At 42.2% G+C, this 18,076-nt stretch overlaps 1 protein-coding gene across 1 annotated transcript in view; it reads right to left on the minus strand.

Annotated features, from left to right (window-relative positions):
* CCDC42 (coiled-coil domain containing 42) overlaps positions 1–349 on the minus strand; it is a 13,853-nt gene extending 13,504 nt beyond the window's left edge. The window contains exon 1 of the mRNA XM_073881492.1: positions 31–349. Coding sequence (XP_073737593.1) covers positions 31–113 — 83 coding nt within the window. The 5' untranslated portion in view covers positions 114–349. The remainder of the gene's footprint in view (positions 1–30) is intronic.
* Between the last annotated feature and the right edge of the window lie 17,727 nt (positions 350–18,076).

An 18,076-nucleotide genomic window follows, 5' to 3' on the forward strand; every position in this document is an offset into this window, starting at 1 on the left:
GGGGGGGGGCATGGACCCCGAGAGACTCACTGCAGCAGTTGTAACAGGCGCTCCCCATACTGCAGCCGGAAGTACTCTGCCAGGTCTTCCTCCTCCATGATGCCCAGACTCATGCTGCTGCTGACCCAGGGGGCCCGGCGGCCGGGTCCTCGCAGGGAAACGGTGGCTGGGGGAGCCGCAGGTGGCTCCGGGGTGCTGGCTGGGCTCTTGCTTCTCCCTTCCTCCTGCTTTTCAGGGTCCCACGGAGGGAAAGACAGCGGGAGGCTGGTGGGTCAGCAGCTCGGGGTGAGGTGTTGGCAAATGAAGGGAGATCTGGTTACCTGGCAACAGGCCTGGTTCTGTGGACCACCCATGGAACCCAGGCTTTGCTCTCTGACCCTTGTCCCCCGCTGACCGCAGTCCTGCTGGAATCCGGCGTTCTGCTCCTGCATTTACCCTCCCCCCCCACACACACACCCCAGGAACTCTGGGGAGAAGTTAGGCCTGATTAGATGCTGGTGTCCAGGCCTGGGAGGCAGGGTCTGGGGGTCCATGACCTCACAGGGGGGTTCCGGTGGAGGGGTGTCCTTGGGGGTTCAGGTGTGTGTGTGAGGGTCAGAGAGGGCCTGGGGCTGGGACAGATGGCCCAGAAGAAAAGGAGGCAGGGGTGGGGGCCGGCGGGAGGGTGGGAGGGTGGGAGGAGGCCAGAGCTTGAGAACCAAGGGGTGGGCGAGGGTAGGCGGGGAGCCTGGGGACCAAAGAGGCCACCCCGGGGGATGTGGAGGGGGACCCCCCCCGGGGGTGTAGCCGACTCAGGGCCAGTGCCATCAAAATATGAAGAAAAGCCACATCCTGGTACCGCGACCGTCTCACACGTGTCCCTCATCAGAGCTGCCTTCCTTGATCCCGTCAGAGCACTGGGCACGAGCTCACTGGGGCCCCGGGCCGACGCCCAGACTGGAGACCCCGTGGGAGGCGGGCGCCGAGAGGTCCCGGGCGGGGGTGACGGCCGCGACCTCGAGTCCCCGCTGCGGGACATAGGCTCCCGGCTGCGCGCCGTCCCTTCTGTTCCCCGCCCGCGCGGGCCGCGGGGCTCGGCCCCTCCGGGTCTGGGGCGGGGGTCCCTCCGCGGCCCGGCGGCGCCGGGACCCGAGAAGCCCACCCCGCGGCATTGCCGGTCCTCTGGCGCCCCCTGCTGGCCGCCCGACGCGGGGGGGCGCCGAGTGGGAGGCGCGGTGGGGGCGCTGCCCAGCCCCCTCCTCACCGTCCCCCCCCACCGCCGCCGTCCCTTCTCCCCAGCCCCCCTCCGGAGCAGTCCGCCGCCCCCCGGGGCCAGGGGTGGGGGAAGCAGGACAGCTCCCACCCCACCCTCAGGCCCCCAGCCCGCAAGGGTTCTCACCGGGGTCGCCCCAAGGAAACGGAGCCGGCAGGATGACTGTAGGGTCCGCAAAAGGGGATGTTTCTCTCCTTGTGCATTGCTAGAGTCCGGCACAGTCAGTTTGGGCTTTACCTTCTTCCGCCCCTTGAGGAGGGGCCTGTCTGCTTCTCGGATCCCCGGCTTGCCCTGGTCCGTCTGGACGCATCCTTGGTCGCGTCTATGCAATCAGGCGGCCCAGGGCCACGTTGGTGCATACAGGTGGCAGCTAAGGGCATCCTCACCTCCTGGGCGGGCACCCCTCCTGCCTGGGAGCTCTTTCTGTTGCTTCCTCTGGACCTCGCTTGAGAACCTCCCTCTCCATTGCCCACCACCGTCCTTCTCTGGGGTCTCACTGCTCTTTTCGGGGGCCATAGGGACGACGCAGGGCTGCCTGGGATTCACAGAACTCCCGCACTCTTCCTTCCCTGGGGGAGCCCAGCTTCCCTCCCCGCGCCCCCTCCACCCCAGCCTTTGTCCATCTTGCTGTTTGCCTCTGAGGCATCTAGAAGATCTCCTGTTGGATTTAGGCTGTGGGAAAACAATAGGCATTTCTGTTTTCTGTATCGGGGGCTCCCTGCTCAGCAGGGAGTCTGCTTCTCCCTCTGGCCCTCCCCCCATCTCATGTGCTTTCTCTCTCATTCTCTCTGTCCCTCCAATAAATAAATAAAATCTGAGAAAAAAAAAAAAAAGGACAGGAGGAAAATATCAGGAGAAAAAAAGCTCTATCTAGGTTCAAATCTTAAAAAATGTTATCCTGCATATCCATACAGAACAGCATAGTGCTGGGGACACAATCAAGTACTGGGTGTGAGGAAATCACATTTTGTCCATGTTACATTCCAATTCCATGTATGTCTTATAGTCCCCGTAAGTGGAGTCACACAGATGAATTTTATTAATATGTTTCAAAAGGACTCCTCGTATGGGTTGAGTATGTTTCAATGGCTTAACAAGGTCTTTGTCAAATGTTTTTTCTTTTTTTTAAAGATTTATTTATTTATTGAGAGAGAGAGCATGTGGGGGTGGGGGGTGGGAGGGAGGGTCAGAGGGAGAGGGAGAGAGAAAATCTTCAAGCGGACTCCCCGCTGAGCGCGGAGCCCAATGCAGGGGCTTGATCCCATGATCCCCAGACCATGACCTGAGCGCAAATCACGAGTAAGGATGCCTGACCAACTGAGCCACCCAGGTGCCCCTCAGATGCTTTTCTTTCTTTCTTCCTTTCTTTCTTTCTTTCTTTCTTTCTTTCTTTCTTTCTTTCTTTCTTTCTTTCTTTCTTTCTTTCTTTTCTTTCTTTCTTTTTCTTTCTTTCTTTCTTTCTTTCTTTCTTTCTTTCTTTCTTTCTTTCTTTCTTTCTTTCTTCTTTCTTTCTCTTTCTTTCTTTCTTTCTTTCTTTCTTGATTTTATTTATTTGAGATACAGTGAGCGAGAGAGAGCATGAGCAGGGGGAGGGGCAGAGAGAGGGAGAAGCAAACTCCCCGCTGAGCAGGGAGCCTGATGTGGGACTCAATCCCAAGACCCTGAGATCATGACCTGAGCTGAAGGCAACCACTTAACTGAGTGAGCCACCCAGGCGCCCCTCAGATGCTTTTTCTACATGTATTGAGATGATCATGTGTCCTTTATCTTTTATTCTGTTAATATGGTGTCTCATATGGAATGATTTTCACATGTTAAACCAAACTTGCGTCCCAGGGATCAACCCCATTTGGTCTTGGTGTATACTATTTTTGATGAGTTGTTGAATTCAGTTTGCTAGTATTTTATTGAGGATTTTTGCATCTATGTTCATCAGAGATATCGGCCTGTAGCTCTCTTGTGGTGTCTTTCCCCTGACTTTGGTATCCGTGTGATGTTGGCCTCATAGAATGAGTTTGGAAGTGTTCCCTCTTCTTCTATTTTTTGGGAAGAGTTTGAGAGGTTTTGGTATTAATTCTTTGGATGTTTGGTAAAGTTCAGTCGTGAAGCCATCAGGGTCCTGGGCTTTTCTTTGGAGGTTTTAGATGACTAGTCCAATCGCCTTATTTGTTATTTATCTGTTAAGTCTATTTCTTGTTGATTCACTCTTATTAGGTTCTATGTTTCTAAGAATTTATCAATTTCTGGGTTATCCAATTTGTGTGCATCTAATTGTTCATAATAGTCCATAATCCTTTTGATTTCTGAGGCATCTGGTGTGATGTCTCCTCTTTCATTTATTTTATTTATTTGAGTTTTCTCTCGCTTTTTTCTCAGTCTAGCTAAGGGTTTGATTTCACTTTTCAAAAAACCAACTCTTAATTTTATTGATTTTTTTCTATCCTCTGATTTATTTCTGCTCTGATCTTTATTATTTTCCTTCCTCTGCTAACTGTGGGGTTACTGTGATGTTCTTTTTCTGGTTCCTTGAGGTGTAAAGTTAGGTTGGTTTGTGGTTGTGTTTTTTTGTATTTTTGTTTTTTTGAGATATTTCTTTTCAATATAGGCATTTATTGCTATAAACTTCCCTCTTAGTGCTGCTTTGGTGCATCTCATAAGTTTGTCCTCGTTTTTGTTTGTCTCAAGATAATTTTTAAGTCTCCTTTTGATGTCTTCTTTGACCTACTGGTTGTTCAAGAGTCTGCAAGCTTACATTGCAGATGGTTATTGGTCTTAAGTATAAAAGTAAATTATGTTTTCTGCCCCTGGTGAAAGAGCTGTCAGAATATAGCCTTGATGCAAAGAGGTGCATAAGCCACAGGTGAGCCTCTGGAGACAGTTTAAATTCTGACCCAAAGCATATGGAGTCTTCATTTTCCTGCATCCACACCAACACTGTATATTACCAGTCTTTACATTTTTTTTTTGCCAGTCGGGAGAAAATGATAGTTTATTGTTGTTTTGTTTTAATGTCCCTAATTATTGGTGAGGCTATGCATCTTTTCATGCATATAGCCATTTCTTCTGTTTGTTTCCTGGTCATATTCGATGCACATTAAGAAATTGAGGGGTTTTTTTTGTATTTTTGTTGATTTATAGGATATAACTGATATGTAAGAGATATTGATTATATCAATATATGTCAATATATAGGATATATTGATTCTGGATAGTAATCCTACATTTCTGATGCTCTTCTCTACCAATCCTTTTTTTTTTTTTTAAAGATTTATTTATTTATTTATTTGAGAGAGAGCGAGAGAGCGAGCAGGGGGGCAGAGGGAAAGAGATACTTTAGTAGACTCCTCACTGAACTCAGAGCCCGATGCAGGGCTCGATCCCACGACCCTGAGATCATGACTTGAGCCAAAACCAAGAGTCAGACACTCAACCGACCGCACCCCCCCCCCAGGGACCTCACCAATCCTAGCATTTTTGAGGCAGTTGGACGAGCATTTGATGCAAGAAGAGATAGGGGAGGCAACCCCGTGCCCCCATCACAGGAGATACAGCAGACCTGCAGTCCCCAAGAACATTTTGAGCTCTTAGGCTCAGTGCAGACCCTCTTATTACTAAGCCTAAGTCTACCCCTCTGTGAGTGCCTTCTTTGACATTGCACAGACTCTTCCCAAACTCCTCTCAGACCTGACCTGCCTCCTTTGCATGTGGTTTATGGTATCAGTGACACCGGGTTCTATCCCGTGACAGAACCTGTCTGCAGTGCTACCTGCCCATTCCATTTGCTTGTCCCTCCTCCCATACCATAGCTTTCTCTTAGGACCAATATTGCCCAATATAGATATGCAAATATTTTCTCCAAGCTTATTGTTTGTCTTTTAAATTGCTGGTTCCTTTTATCATAGAAATTTAAAATATTTATCCAAATATGTTGATCTTTTTTTTTTTTATTTTTGGGGGTTGGGACTTTGGTGTTTTGTTAAAAAAAAAAGTCTTACACACTCAAAATTATGAGTGTATGTCAACCCATTTACTTTTAGAATTATATTACTTTAAAATGTGTTTTGGGGAGCACCTGGGTGGCTTGGTTGGCTGGGCGTTTGCCTTCCATTCAGGTCATGATCCCAGGGTCCGGGGATCGAGCCTCACGTCGGGCTCCCTGCTCAGTGGAGAGCCTGCTTCTCTCTCTCTCTCCTTCTGCCCCTCCCCCACTCGTGTGTGTGTGTGTGTGTGTGTGTGTGTGTGTGTGTGTGTGTGCGCACTCTCTCTCACTCTATCTCAAATAAATAAATAAAGTATTTTTATTTATTTATTTGAGAGAGAGAGAATGAGGGATAGAGAGCACGAGAGGGAAGAGGGTCAGAGGGAGAAGCAGACTCCCTGCCGAGCAGGGAGCCCGATGTGGGACTTGATCCTGGGACTCCAGGATCATGACCTGAGCCGAAGGCAGTCGCTTAACCAACTGAGCCACCCAGGCGCCCTAAAATCTTTAAAAAATAAAAATAAAATGTTATGAGATGAATGGATAAAGAAGATGTGGTATATATACACAATGGAATATTATGCAGCCATCAAAAGGAATGAGATCTTGCCATTTGCAATGACGTGGATGGAATTGGAGGGTGTTATGCTGAGTGAAATAAGTCAATCAGAGAAAGACATGTATCATATGACCTCACTGGTATGAGGAATTCTTAATCTCAGGAAACTGAGTGTTGCTGGAGTGGGGGGGGGCTGGGAGGGATGGGGTGGCTGGGTGACAGACATTGGGGAGGGTATGTGCTATGGTGAGCACTGTGAATTGTGCAAGACTGTTGAATCACAGATCTGTACTTCTGAAACAAATAATGCAACATATGTTAAGAAAAAAGAAAAAGAAGAAGATAGCAGGAGGGGAAGAATGAAGGGGAGTAAATTGGAGCAGGAGACGAACCATGAGAGACGATGGACTCTGAAAAACAAACTGAGGGTTCTAGAGGGGAGGAGGGCAGGGGGATGGGTTAGCCTGGTGATGGGTATTAAAGGGGGCACGTTCTGCGTGGAGCACTGGGTGTTATGCACAAACAATGAATCATGGAACACTACATCAAAAACTAATGATGTAATGTATGGTGATTAACATAACAATAAAAAATTAAAAAAAATAAAATGTTATTTTTTTTTAAATTGTGGTGAAACACACATCACATGAAATTGACCATCTTAACCATTTTTAAGTGTACTGTTCAGGATTGTTCAGTATATTCTTTATTGTTGTGCAACCAACCTCCAGAACATTTTCATCTCATAAAACTGAAACTCTATAACTATTAGCCAACATCTCCCCATTTCCCCCTCCTCCCCAGTCACTGGCAACCACAAGCCTACTTTGTTTCTAAGAATTTAATAACTCTAGGTACCTAATATCAGTGGAATCATATGGTATTGTCATTTTGTGACTGGCTTTCATTCAGCATAATATCCTCAAGGTTCATTTATGTTAGAGCATGAATGAAAGGATTTCTTTCCTTTTCAGGGCTGAATAATATCCCGTTGTATGTATATACCACCCTTTGTTTATCCATTTGTCTGTTGATAGACACTTGAGTTGCGTCCACTTTTTGCCAACTGTGAATAATGCTGCTATGACCATGGTTGTGCAAATACCTCTTTGAGAACCTGTTTTCAGTTCTTTTCGGGTATATTCCCAGAAATGGGATTGCTAGGTCATATGGTAGCTCTATTTTCTTTCTTTCTTTCTTTCTTTCTTTCTTTCTTTCTTTCTTTCTTTCTTTCTTTCTTTTTATTTATTTGAGAGAGAGAGAGAGAATGAGAGATAGAAAGCACGAGAGGGAAGAGGGTCAGAGGGAGAAGCAGACTCCCCGCTGAGCAGGAAGCCTGATGTGGGACTCGATCCCGGGACTCCAGGATCATGACCCGAGCCGAAGGCAGTCGCTCAACCAAATGAGCCACCCAGGCGCCCGGTAGCTCTATTTTCAATATTTTGAGGAACCGCCATACTGTTTTGCAGAGTGGCTCTGCCATTTTACATTCCCACCAGCAGTGCACGAGGGTCCTGATTTCTGCACACCTCCACCAACACTTCTTATTTCTGTTTTTTCAACAGTAGCCATCCTGATTGGGTGTGAGGGGATATCTCATCGTAAAATTCTATTACCTTTTAATTACAAGAGTAATAAGAGAATACATTCTCATTCTACATCATTCAAATGATACCAGTCCAGCGGGAGCCCAGTTTATCCACCATCCGATCCTGTGTCCCAGAGCTGACGGTGAACTCAACGAAGACTCATGTTGAGTGCCTGATGTACCTGACACTCTACTAGGTGGGGGGATGCAGCAGTGAACCAAACAAAGTCCCCACTGTTATAGCAGTTGAGGGAGGAAGCAGGGAATAAACAGACTCTGGTGACTACTTCTGGGGATGTTGTCTTCAGGGCACTGCCATCACTACCACCACGAGTGACTATGGGTCGGGAGGGCAGAGGAGGTGGGACAAAGGAACCAGTCGGGGCCCACTGACCCAGGCATCTCCCATTAAAAACTCCCCAGTGGGCTGTTTATCCTCCAGGCCCTGTAGATACACAGCTCAGGGTCTATGAGGTTTTCAAGAGCCTACCACAATGTTTGAAGCCTGGAAATGATTATTGGCTCTCAAATACAAAAAGGAAGCCACAAAATAAAGGATAAATGTTTAATTAAAAGCATACAAATGTAATATTCCAACTTTATGAGTTTTCAACTTCAGCATTTCACACATTTGAAAGTAATCTGTGGATCTGATTTTCTCACTTCTCAAGAATTTCCAATTCTGCACAGATTTTTGGAAAAAAAATCAAAGCAAATTGAGAAGTAAACGAGTTACTCATTGACAATTTCAAAAGTGAGGTTATGAAAACCCTCTCACTTCCCTCCCCCTCCAAATCGTGTTTAGTGTTGATGGGAGTGCATTTTAATTGCTTTGCTACGGTGGGGTTTAGGCCTTAGTTATGTTCCTTGTAAGGTCAGGTTTCTAAGATGGCCCATGTGGGTTTTCACTAACAGAATTGTGCAAGACAGCAGTCTCACTGAACCCAGGAAAGATTCTGTTACTCTATTTTGGCAGTTGGCTGAGCCTGAGGATGGCAGGCTCCAGCAGAGGTGGTTTCAAGGGCGTCTTGCAGCCAGAGGAAGAGGCTTCTGCCTCTCATTGGCTAGCCATGGGCCAACTCTGATCTTGGAGCCTGGCCCCAAACTCAGCTTGCTCCACGGTTTGTCCTTGAAATAGTAAATGACTCCCTGCTGTGTTTTGATACCCGATTTCCCACTGCTTATGTTTCTGAGAACAGCATTCCCACTGGTCCAAACTAAAAGCTCTGCTCAGCAGTGGCTGAAATCATCCCTTTCCTTCTGACCTTGATGTTCTAGAAGTGCGGCCCTCTCCCTGCGTCAGGAAGCTGGCCATTACTCTTGGTCCAACTGTGGGAGCTTCACCAGTGACCCTCATCACCTTGGAGAGACCTACGTCAATAGGAAGAAGCTTCTTATGTTCTGATCAAAGTTATTCCAACCATTTTATTATTCTCCTTGCCTGGGACCCCTTCAGCGAGGACACTTCGCTTTACTTCAAACAAGGATTTCAATAGTTATACTTCTCCATGTTCAAACATCAAACCTGATTTTTAGAAGATAAAATGTTGCCTTTGAATACACACATATGTAATGAAAATGTAAAGAACTATGGGGAATGATAGTCAACAAATTCAGGATAATAGTTACTACTACCTCTCGGTGCTGATGCGGGGAGGGTTACTATAAATTGGTAATGAATAATATTTTAGACTGGGCACTGGGTACACGAGTGTTCATTATATTATTCTGCATACTTTTGCTATGTCAGAAATATTTAATAATAAATTTAAAAGGAAATATTTTTGCATCTGCTCCCATGGTGGTTAATCGTTTGTTCTTCTCAACACTTGCTGTTCTTCTCTTAACCTCTATTCAATCACAGGTTTTCCCTTTCCTTGTGAACCTCTGCCAGCATCCTCCCTCTTCCCCTTGTTCCTTGAAACTTGATTGACATCCCTCCTCCAAATTGACATCTATTCTTGCTAATAACTCTCTCATTGGGTGTTCCCCCATTATGCCTCTTTATCTCCTTGGAAACCGTAGAGTCTTAAAATATCAATGTCTCTTACCCGCCACCTCTTCATTTACTGCACAGAATCACAGAATTTTAGAGCTAGAACCATTTGAGATCATCTATTCCAAACTTCTCATCATGTAGAAGAAAAAAAAAAGGACACTTGGAGATTTAAGTTCATCTTCAGCAATAGCAAAGCCAGGATTCCAAATGAGGGTAACTTCAAGTTTCCCATAAGATTGAAAACCAGGGGAAGGTCTTTGCTCCTGTCCCTGGAAATGCTGTGAGGTGGGAAGGAAGTGGATTCCTAAACTGAACACAAAAACTAAGAGGAAAATATTTACACTCACACCAAAAAGAATAAAATACCTCCAAATAAACTTAACTACGGAAGTGAAAGACTTATACTCTGAAAACTGTAAAACACTGATGAAAGAAGTTGAAGATGACACAGACAAATGGAAAGATATTCCATGCTCATGGATTAGAAGAATTAATATTGTTAAAATGTCCATACTACCCAAAGCAATCTGCAGATTCAATGCAATCCCTATCCAAATACCAACAGCATTTTTCACAAAACTAGAACAAATAATACCAAAACTTGTATGGAACCACAAAAGATCCTGAATAGCCAAAGCAATCTTGAGAAAGAGAAACAGAGCGGGGGTATCATAATTTTAGATTTCAGGACATACTACAAAGCTGTAGTGATCAAAACAGTATGGTATTGCCACAAAAATAGACGCATGGAGCAATGGAACAGAATAGAAAGCGCAGAACGAAATCCACACTTATATGGTCAATTAATCTATGACAAAGGAGGCAAGAATATACAGTGGGGAAAAGACACTCTCTTCAATAAATGGTGCTTGGAAAACTGGATAGCTACATGTAAAAACATGAAACTGATCACTTTCTAACATCATACACAAAAATAAACTCAAAATGGATTAAAGACCTAAATGTGAGGCTTGAAACCATAAAAATCCTAGAAAAGAACACAGAGAGTAACTTCTCTGACATCAACCATCGCAACAATTTTCCAGATATGTCTCCCAAGGCAAGGGAAACAAAATAAAAAATTAACTATTGGGACTACATCAAAATAAAAAGCTTTTGCACAGCACAGGAAGCTATCAATAAAACAAAAAGGCAAACGAATGAATGGGAGAAGATATTTGCAAATGATATATCCAACAAGGGGTTAATATCTAAAATATATAAAGAACTTATACAGCTCAACACCAAAAAATACCCAGTCTGATTAAAAAATGGGTAGATGACCTGAATAGACATTTTATCCAAAGAACACATACAAATGGCCAACAGATGCATGAAAAGATGCTCAACATCACCAATCATCAGGGAAATGAAAATCAAAACCACAATGACATATTACCTCACAGCTATCAGAATGGCTAAAATAAAAAAGACAAGAAGCAACAAGTGTTGCCAGGGATGTAGAGAAAAAGCAACCCTCATACACTGTTGAGGTGGGGATGTAAATTGGTACAGCCACTGTGACAAACAGTATGGAGTTTCCTCAAAAAATTAAAAATAGAAACACCATGTGCTCCAATAATTCCACTACTGGGCATTTACCCAACGAAAATGAAAACACTAACACAAAAGCACCAATTCAAAAAGATATACGTGCCCCATATGGTTATTGCAGCATTATTTACAAGAGCCAAGACATGAAAGCAACCTAAGTGTCCATTGATGGATGAATGGATAAAGGAGATGTGGTATATATACACAATGGAATATTATGCAGCTATAAAAAAGGATGAGATCATGCCATTTGTGACAATGTAGATGACCTAGAGGAACATTATCGTAAGTGCAGTGAGCCAGACTGTAAAAGACAAATACCTTATGATTTCACTCATATGTGGAATCTAAAAAAAGCAAGTGGGTAAACAAACCAATAACAAACAGAATCAGACCTATAAATACAGAGAACAAACTGACAGTTGCCAGAGGGGAGGGGGTGGGGGGATGGACAAAATGGGTGAGTGGGAGACATAGGCTTCCAGTTATAGAACGAATAAGTCATTGGAATAAAAGGTAGAACATCAGCAATATAATCAGTGGAATTGTAACAGCATCGTATGGTGGCAGATGGTAGCTACATTTGTGGTGAGCACAACATAACGTATAAACTTGTCAAATCACTATGTGGAATGTCTGAAACTCAAGTAACAGGTGTGTTAACTCTACTCAAATAAAAAAATTTTTTTAAATAAAAAATGAAGGGGCGCCAGGGTGGCTCAGTCAGTGAAGTGTCTGCCTTCGACTCAGGTCATGATCCCACAGCCTTGGGATCAAGCCCTGCATCGGGCTCCCTGCTCCGCAGGAAGCCTGCTTCTCCCTCTCTCACTCCCCCTGCTTGCTTTCCCTCTCTTGCTGTCTCTCTGTCAAATAAATAAATAAAATCTTTTTTAAAAATAAAATAAAATAAAAAATAAAGAGGTGATTATGGTAAAATAAGATGATTAAGGTGGGTCCTAATTTAGGAAGACTGGTGTCCTTATAAGAGAGGAGATTAGAACACAGATGTGCATAGAGGGGAGACTACATGAAGACTCAGGGAGAAGTAGGCCATCTGCAAACCAAGGAGAGAGGTCTCAGAAGAAGCCAACCCTGCCAACCTTGACCTCAGACTTCTAGCCTGCAGATTTCTGAGAAATTAAATTTCTGTTGTTTAAGCCAAACAACAACAAACAAAAAATCTGAGAGGAAAACCCTAGTGAGGCAGAAAGTGGTTGGTGGTTGAATGCTTCTCTCTCTCTCTCTCTCTCTCTCTCAGCAGTCTAGAGCAGAAGAGGGCCAGATACCTAGAATAGAGATCATTTCATTTCATTTCTCTCCTTCACATTGCTGTGGGAAGATTGCTGTACACCCTATTGCCACTGGGTAGAGAGAATTGACATCTTTGTGATGTTGAGTCTACCTATCAAAACACACGATATTCTTTTCATTTGTTCCCGTCTTTTTTCTTTGGTCCTTCAACAGAGTTTTAAAGTTTTCTTTATATAGGTCTTGTACATTTTTTGTTAAGTTTAGTCCCATATATTCTATTATTTTGTTGTTGTCGAAAGAGAAAATTCTAAAAGCTTCCTGAGAGAAAGCAGATCACCTACAAGAAACAATAAATATATTGACATCAGACTCCTCAACATCAAACTGGATGCAAGATAACAATGGAGTATTTGAGAGGACTTAAGAACTTTTCAAATCCTAGAATTAGTTCATGTATTTTAACTCTTATTAAATGTGACCATGAGGGATGCTTGAGAGGTTCAGTCAGTTAAGCGTCTGCCTTTGGCTCAGGTCATGATCTCAGGATCCTGGGATCAAGCCCCTCATTGGGCTCTCTGCTCAGCAGGGAGTCTGCTTCTCCCTCCCCCTCTTCTTCTGTGCTCTCTCTCTCTCTCTCTCAAATAAATAAATAAATAAATAATCTTTAAAAAAATGTGACCATGAATTAAAAATATTGTCAGGCACACATATCCTCAAAAAGCTTACCACATCAAGATCCTCTTTGGAACCATTTAATAAATTATTTTCTTAGTGGCTGCCCTGGGGATTACAATTAGCATTTTAATTTATTTTTTTTTTTATTTTTTTTTTTAAGATTTTTATTTATTGAGAGAGAGAGAGAACGGTAGAGAGAGAGCATGAGAGGGAAGAAGGTCAGAGGGAGAAGCAGACTCCCCGCTGAGCAGGGAGCCCGATGCGGGACTCGATCCTGGGACTCCAGGATCATGACCTGAGCCGAAGGCAGTCGCTTAACCAACTGAGCCACCCAGGCGCCCAGCATTTTAATTTAAAACAATCTAGTTTGGATGGATAATAACTTAATTTCAATAGTCTACAAAACTTTTGCTCCAGTATACCTCCATTCCCTAACTCCTCCTTTATGCTATTATTGTCATATGAATTACATCTTTAGACATTTTAAGCCAATCAATAAAGTTTTATAACTATTGCTTTATGCAGTTGTTTTTAAATGACATAAGAAAAGAATTATAACAAGAATACATTTATATTGTCTTCTATATTTATGTATATAATTACCTCTCTTAGTGCTCTTTATTTCTTCATAAGAATCAAGTTACTGTCTAGTGTCCCTCAGGTTACTGTCTAGTGTCCCTCATTTCAGTCTTAAGTTTTTAAGTCTTATTCCCTTTAGTATTTTTGAACAGATCTAGTGACAAGTTCTCTGTATTTGTTTATCTGGGACTATCTTAATTTCTCCTTCACTTTTGAAGGAGAGTTTGGCTGGGTATAGAATTCTTGACTGATGGTCTTTTTCTTTCAACTCTTTGAAGATATCATTCCACTGTCTTCTGCCTCCATGATTTCTGATGAAAAGTCAGCTGTTAATCTTACCGAGGATCACTTGTACATGAGAAATGGTTTTCCTTTTGCTGCTTTCAAGATTTTTTGGTCTTTGACTTTTACCAGTTGGACTATGATGTGTTTACGTGTGGATCTATTTGAATTACTTTACCTGGAGTTTGTCAAGTTTCTTGGATGTGTACATTAGTTGTTTTCATCAAATTTGGGAAGGTTTTTAGTCATTATTTTTTTCAAATATTCTTTATTCCCTTTATTTTTCTCTTCTCTTTCTGGGACTCATATTAGGTGTATGTTGCTATCCTTGACAGTATCTTACAGGTCTCTGAGGCCCTGCTCATTTTTCTTTCTTTTTTTTTTTTTCAGTCTTTTTCTTAGGCAGGATAATCTCTATTAACCTATCTTCAAGTTTGTTGATTCTTTCTTCAGACAGCCCAGATTTACCATTAAGTCCCTTTAGTGAATTTTTCATTTCAGTGATTGTACTTTTCAACTCCAGAATTTCTCTTTATTTATTTATTTATTGTAATTTTGTTGTTGTTGATATTCTCTGTTTGGTAAGACACTGTTTCATACTTTCCTTTAATTCTTTTTAAAAAAGACTTTATTTATTTGAGAGAGAGAGAATGTGTGCACAAGTGGGGGGAAGGGGCAAAGGGAGAGGGAGAAGCACACTCCACACTGAGCAGGGAGCCTGATGTGCGGCTCAATCCCAGGACCCTGGGATCATGACCTGAGCTGAAGACAGATGCTTAACCGACTGAGCCACCCAGGTGCCCCTCTTTTAATTCTTAAGAATGTATCCTTTAGTTCTTTAAACATATTTATAATAGCTGATTTAAAGTCTTTGTCTACTAAATTAAACATCTGTGCCCTCTGGGTGATATTTTCAGTTGGCTGTTTATTTTACTGTGTATGTGGCATACTTTTCTGTCTCTTTGCAGAGCTTGCAAATTTTTGTCTAAAGTTAGACATTTAAAATAATATATTGTAACAACCTAAAACTGGATTCCCTCTCCCCAGGTTTGTTGTTGTTGCTGTTTATTATTATTATTATTATTGTTGTTGTTGTTGTTGTTTCCTGTGGCTGCTTATTTGTTTAGTGAATTTTCTAAATGAATTCTGTCAATTCTATATTCCTTGCAGTGTGCAGCTCTTGACTTCTCTGCTAGCCTTTATTTTTTTTCTTAAAGTTCTTATTTTTAAGTCTGGTCTTCTAGGGTTTACTCTTGGTTCAGTATAATTTAGTGGTGAACCAATGATCAGTCCAAAGATTTCCCTAAATGCCTTGTCTATATGTCTCCTACCCTTTTACAAAACAACTTTAGCTCTCACTTCCTGAGTGCACAGGGCCTGAGGGTCAGCCAGAGGTGAGTGACTGGGGCCTTCTTCTTTCTGAGGTCTCTCCCAAGCATGCACACTGTGCAACCTTCTAGATCCCCAGGAACATGTTGGGGCTTTTCAAAGTCCTCTGCGGTTTTCTAGTTATCTAGTGCCTACTTTTAAACTTCTGTTGGTGTTGGCCAGACTCTTGTTTCCTTTAACCAAAATCACAGGCTTTGGCAGCTGATGTGTTGTCAGCAGATTGCTATTGTTTTTGGTAGTGCCCTAAGTATAGTTTTTATTTCCCCCCTGAGCTGAGCTGTGAGTCAAACCAAATAGCCACGACACCTTGGCAATGAAGGCTTTCCAGGGAGCTGCGAAAGTGCACCAAATATTGACTGTGTTCTAGGGATGGGGCTCTTAACAGAGCTCCAAAAGAAGTCAGTCGTCTCCATTAGCTTTGAGACTGTTGACTTTTCATGGCTACTGGGCCACCAAGCTGGGGATGGAGAGAGGATAAGAATAACCCCAAGTTAAAATGTGACAGGCACCACTGTCTTATTGAAGCTCAGTAATTTCTCTTGGATAGATGATGCACAGTTCATGTGGTAGCTTTGGCACATTTCCAGAACTCTGGGATGGTTGATTTTAGCTGTTTGGCCCGTATTTTTGTTGTTTTTATGGGAGAGTGGTTCACCAAGGTCCTCACTTGACCATTCCAGAAGTCAATCTCCCTTGAAAGCATTTTTAAAGGAGAAGTACTTCAGCAAGATGGGAAATAAATCCAGGATGAAGCAATGAGTTATGCAAAGTAAAAGAGAGAACAAAACTTAGAAAAGTGTAATGTTACTTAAATCAGCAATGTGTCCCTCCTGAAAAAAAATTTATATATTACAGATAACTTAGAAGTAACACCCTAGATTAGAAGCATGACTGGGGAAGGGGAATGGGAAACTGGTGGAAGGAGGAAAGACTGAAGGGTGATGGAACATGTCTTATTTAAGGCAACATCTGGAGCTGTCAAAGTCAAGAAATTGACAAGGGAAAGAATAAATATAAGTAAGGGTCATGATGCATTAGGGTTAACCATGAGAAGGGTATAAATAGGATGTATTATTTTCTACAGAATAATTTGATCTTGTCAACAGAAAGCAGAAAAGTCCAAGGAAGGAAATTTTGAACTATTCCAAAGATGGAAAGGAATAGAAAGAAAGTACAATAAATAGAAAATGCAAAATGATTCAGCAGAACTATGTCCTAAAATAATGTTAATAAATATAGGTGAGGATGAGTCATACTCACAGATCAAAACACAGAGAGGTTCTGATTAGATATAAAACCAGGATACAATAATATATTGTCAGCAAGAATCATATAAGCAAAATTGGAAAACCAAAGGTTAAAAAAGCCTGGCACATTAAGAAAAGGAATAACTCTAGGGTAGCAATTTTAACATCAGAAGAAAAAAAATGAATTTAGGGTAAAAATAAGGGACCAATGGAGAGGTTACATACTAATAAGGAATAATAAAGAAATACCAATCATAAGCATATGTGTACTCAGCAAGGTAGCCTTAAAATACATAAAGCAACAAATAGCTAACATGGGGAAATGGACATATCAGCAATTATATTTGGAGGTTTTAGCACAACTTTTTCAGAATACTATACAGCAAGCAGACCCAAAATAAGCAGGATAGAATATTTGACTAATACAATCAATAATCTTGAGCTAAAACGTGTGCACGCTTGCACACACACACCTCTTTATACCTAACAAACAAAGGAAATCTCCACATATTACAAAGGGATGATATTGGTTACATTTTCCAACTATAATGAAATAAAGATACAATCTAGTAAAACCAGAACATTTAACAATCCCATATTCCCAGGAAAAAATGAAAACTATCTTTGGGCTAACAAAAGAAACAACAAGGAAAATCACGAAATACTTGGAACTGAATTGCAATGTCAAAGTTTGTACTAAAGCAATACATAAGGGAAACTAACATTTTTGACATTTATTGGAAAACAAGAAATACTCAGAACAAAAGAGGTGAGTGTGTAACTCAAGGGGGAAGAAGCAGCAGAGTGAACCCACAGAAAGAAGAAGAAAGTACGCAATAAAGCTAATACCAAAATGAAAAGAGAAAACAAAAACAATGCCCAAAATTAACAAAACCCAAAGGAGGTCTTTTGAAAACTCTAAACACAAATGTCTGATAAAAGTAGCTAAGCAAAAAGGACTGTATTCCGCTAAGTGTGTGTGGTATTTTTTGGTTCATGCTTGTCAACTTACAGTTGTGAGATGGCTGTTTCTCCCCCAAAGAAAGAAGAGGAGGAGGCGGGGCCCCTAGAGGAGGCAGGGCCTATGCCGAGGAAAGCAAAGACTTCCCCAGACATCCTGTGCAGATTTCCACCTGCAAGGGAATCTGGGAAGGTAAGCATTCCACTTGAACACAATTTGGGTAGAGGAGAGAGAAGAATGAATGTTGAGTAGGCAAGCAGCAGTTTCTGTCTCAACGACAATACACCAATGCATTTGAAAGCTTAAGTAAAAAGGATACAGAAAAACGTTAAAAAGTCACATGAATAAACCAAGAACTGTGCCTCTATACAGGAAAACGTGTTCTACTGACAGCCCGCGACAAACAGTTCTACCATTCGTGGACCAGATGAATCTTATCTTAATATGAGTTGTTCCACAGAATAGAAAATATAAAGGGGAGACGGGTATAACCATAACTATAAAACTAGCTAAGGAAAGAAAAAGCAAAGTGAACATTTATGCAAAAATCTTCAATGAAATATTGGCCAGCCAAATCCAACACTGTGTTTTCTTTTAAACACAATTTATCAGGACCAAATAAGGGTCATCTAAGAATTCATGGTTCGTGTGAAATTCACCGCACAAATGGACTAGAGAAGAAAAATCACATGACATTCTCAATAGATGCAGGAAATTCTTGATAAAGTTTGTGATGCAAATGTCATGAAAACAAGGAAGAA

This window comes from Callorhinus ursinus, unplaced genomic scaffold, assembly GCF_003265705.2.
Source record: "Callorhinus ursinus isolate GAN/ISIS: 27379988/994484 unplaced genomic scaffold, GSC_fseal_2.0 scaffold43, whole genome shotgun sequence".
NCBI classification, from domain to species: Eukaryota; Metazoa; Chordata; class Mammalia; order Carnivora; family Otariidae; genus Callorhinus; species Callorhinus ursinus.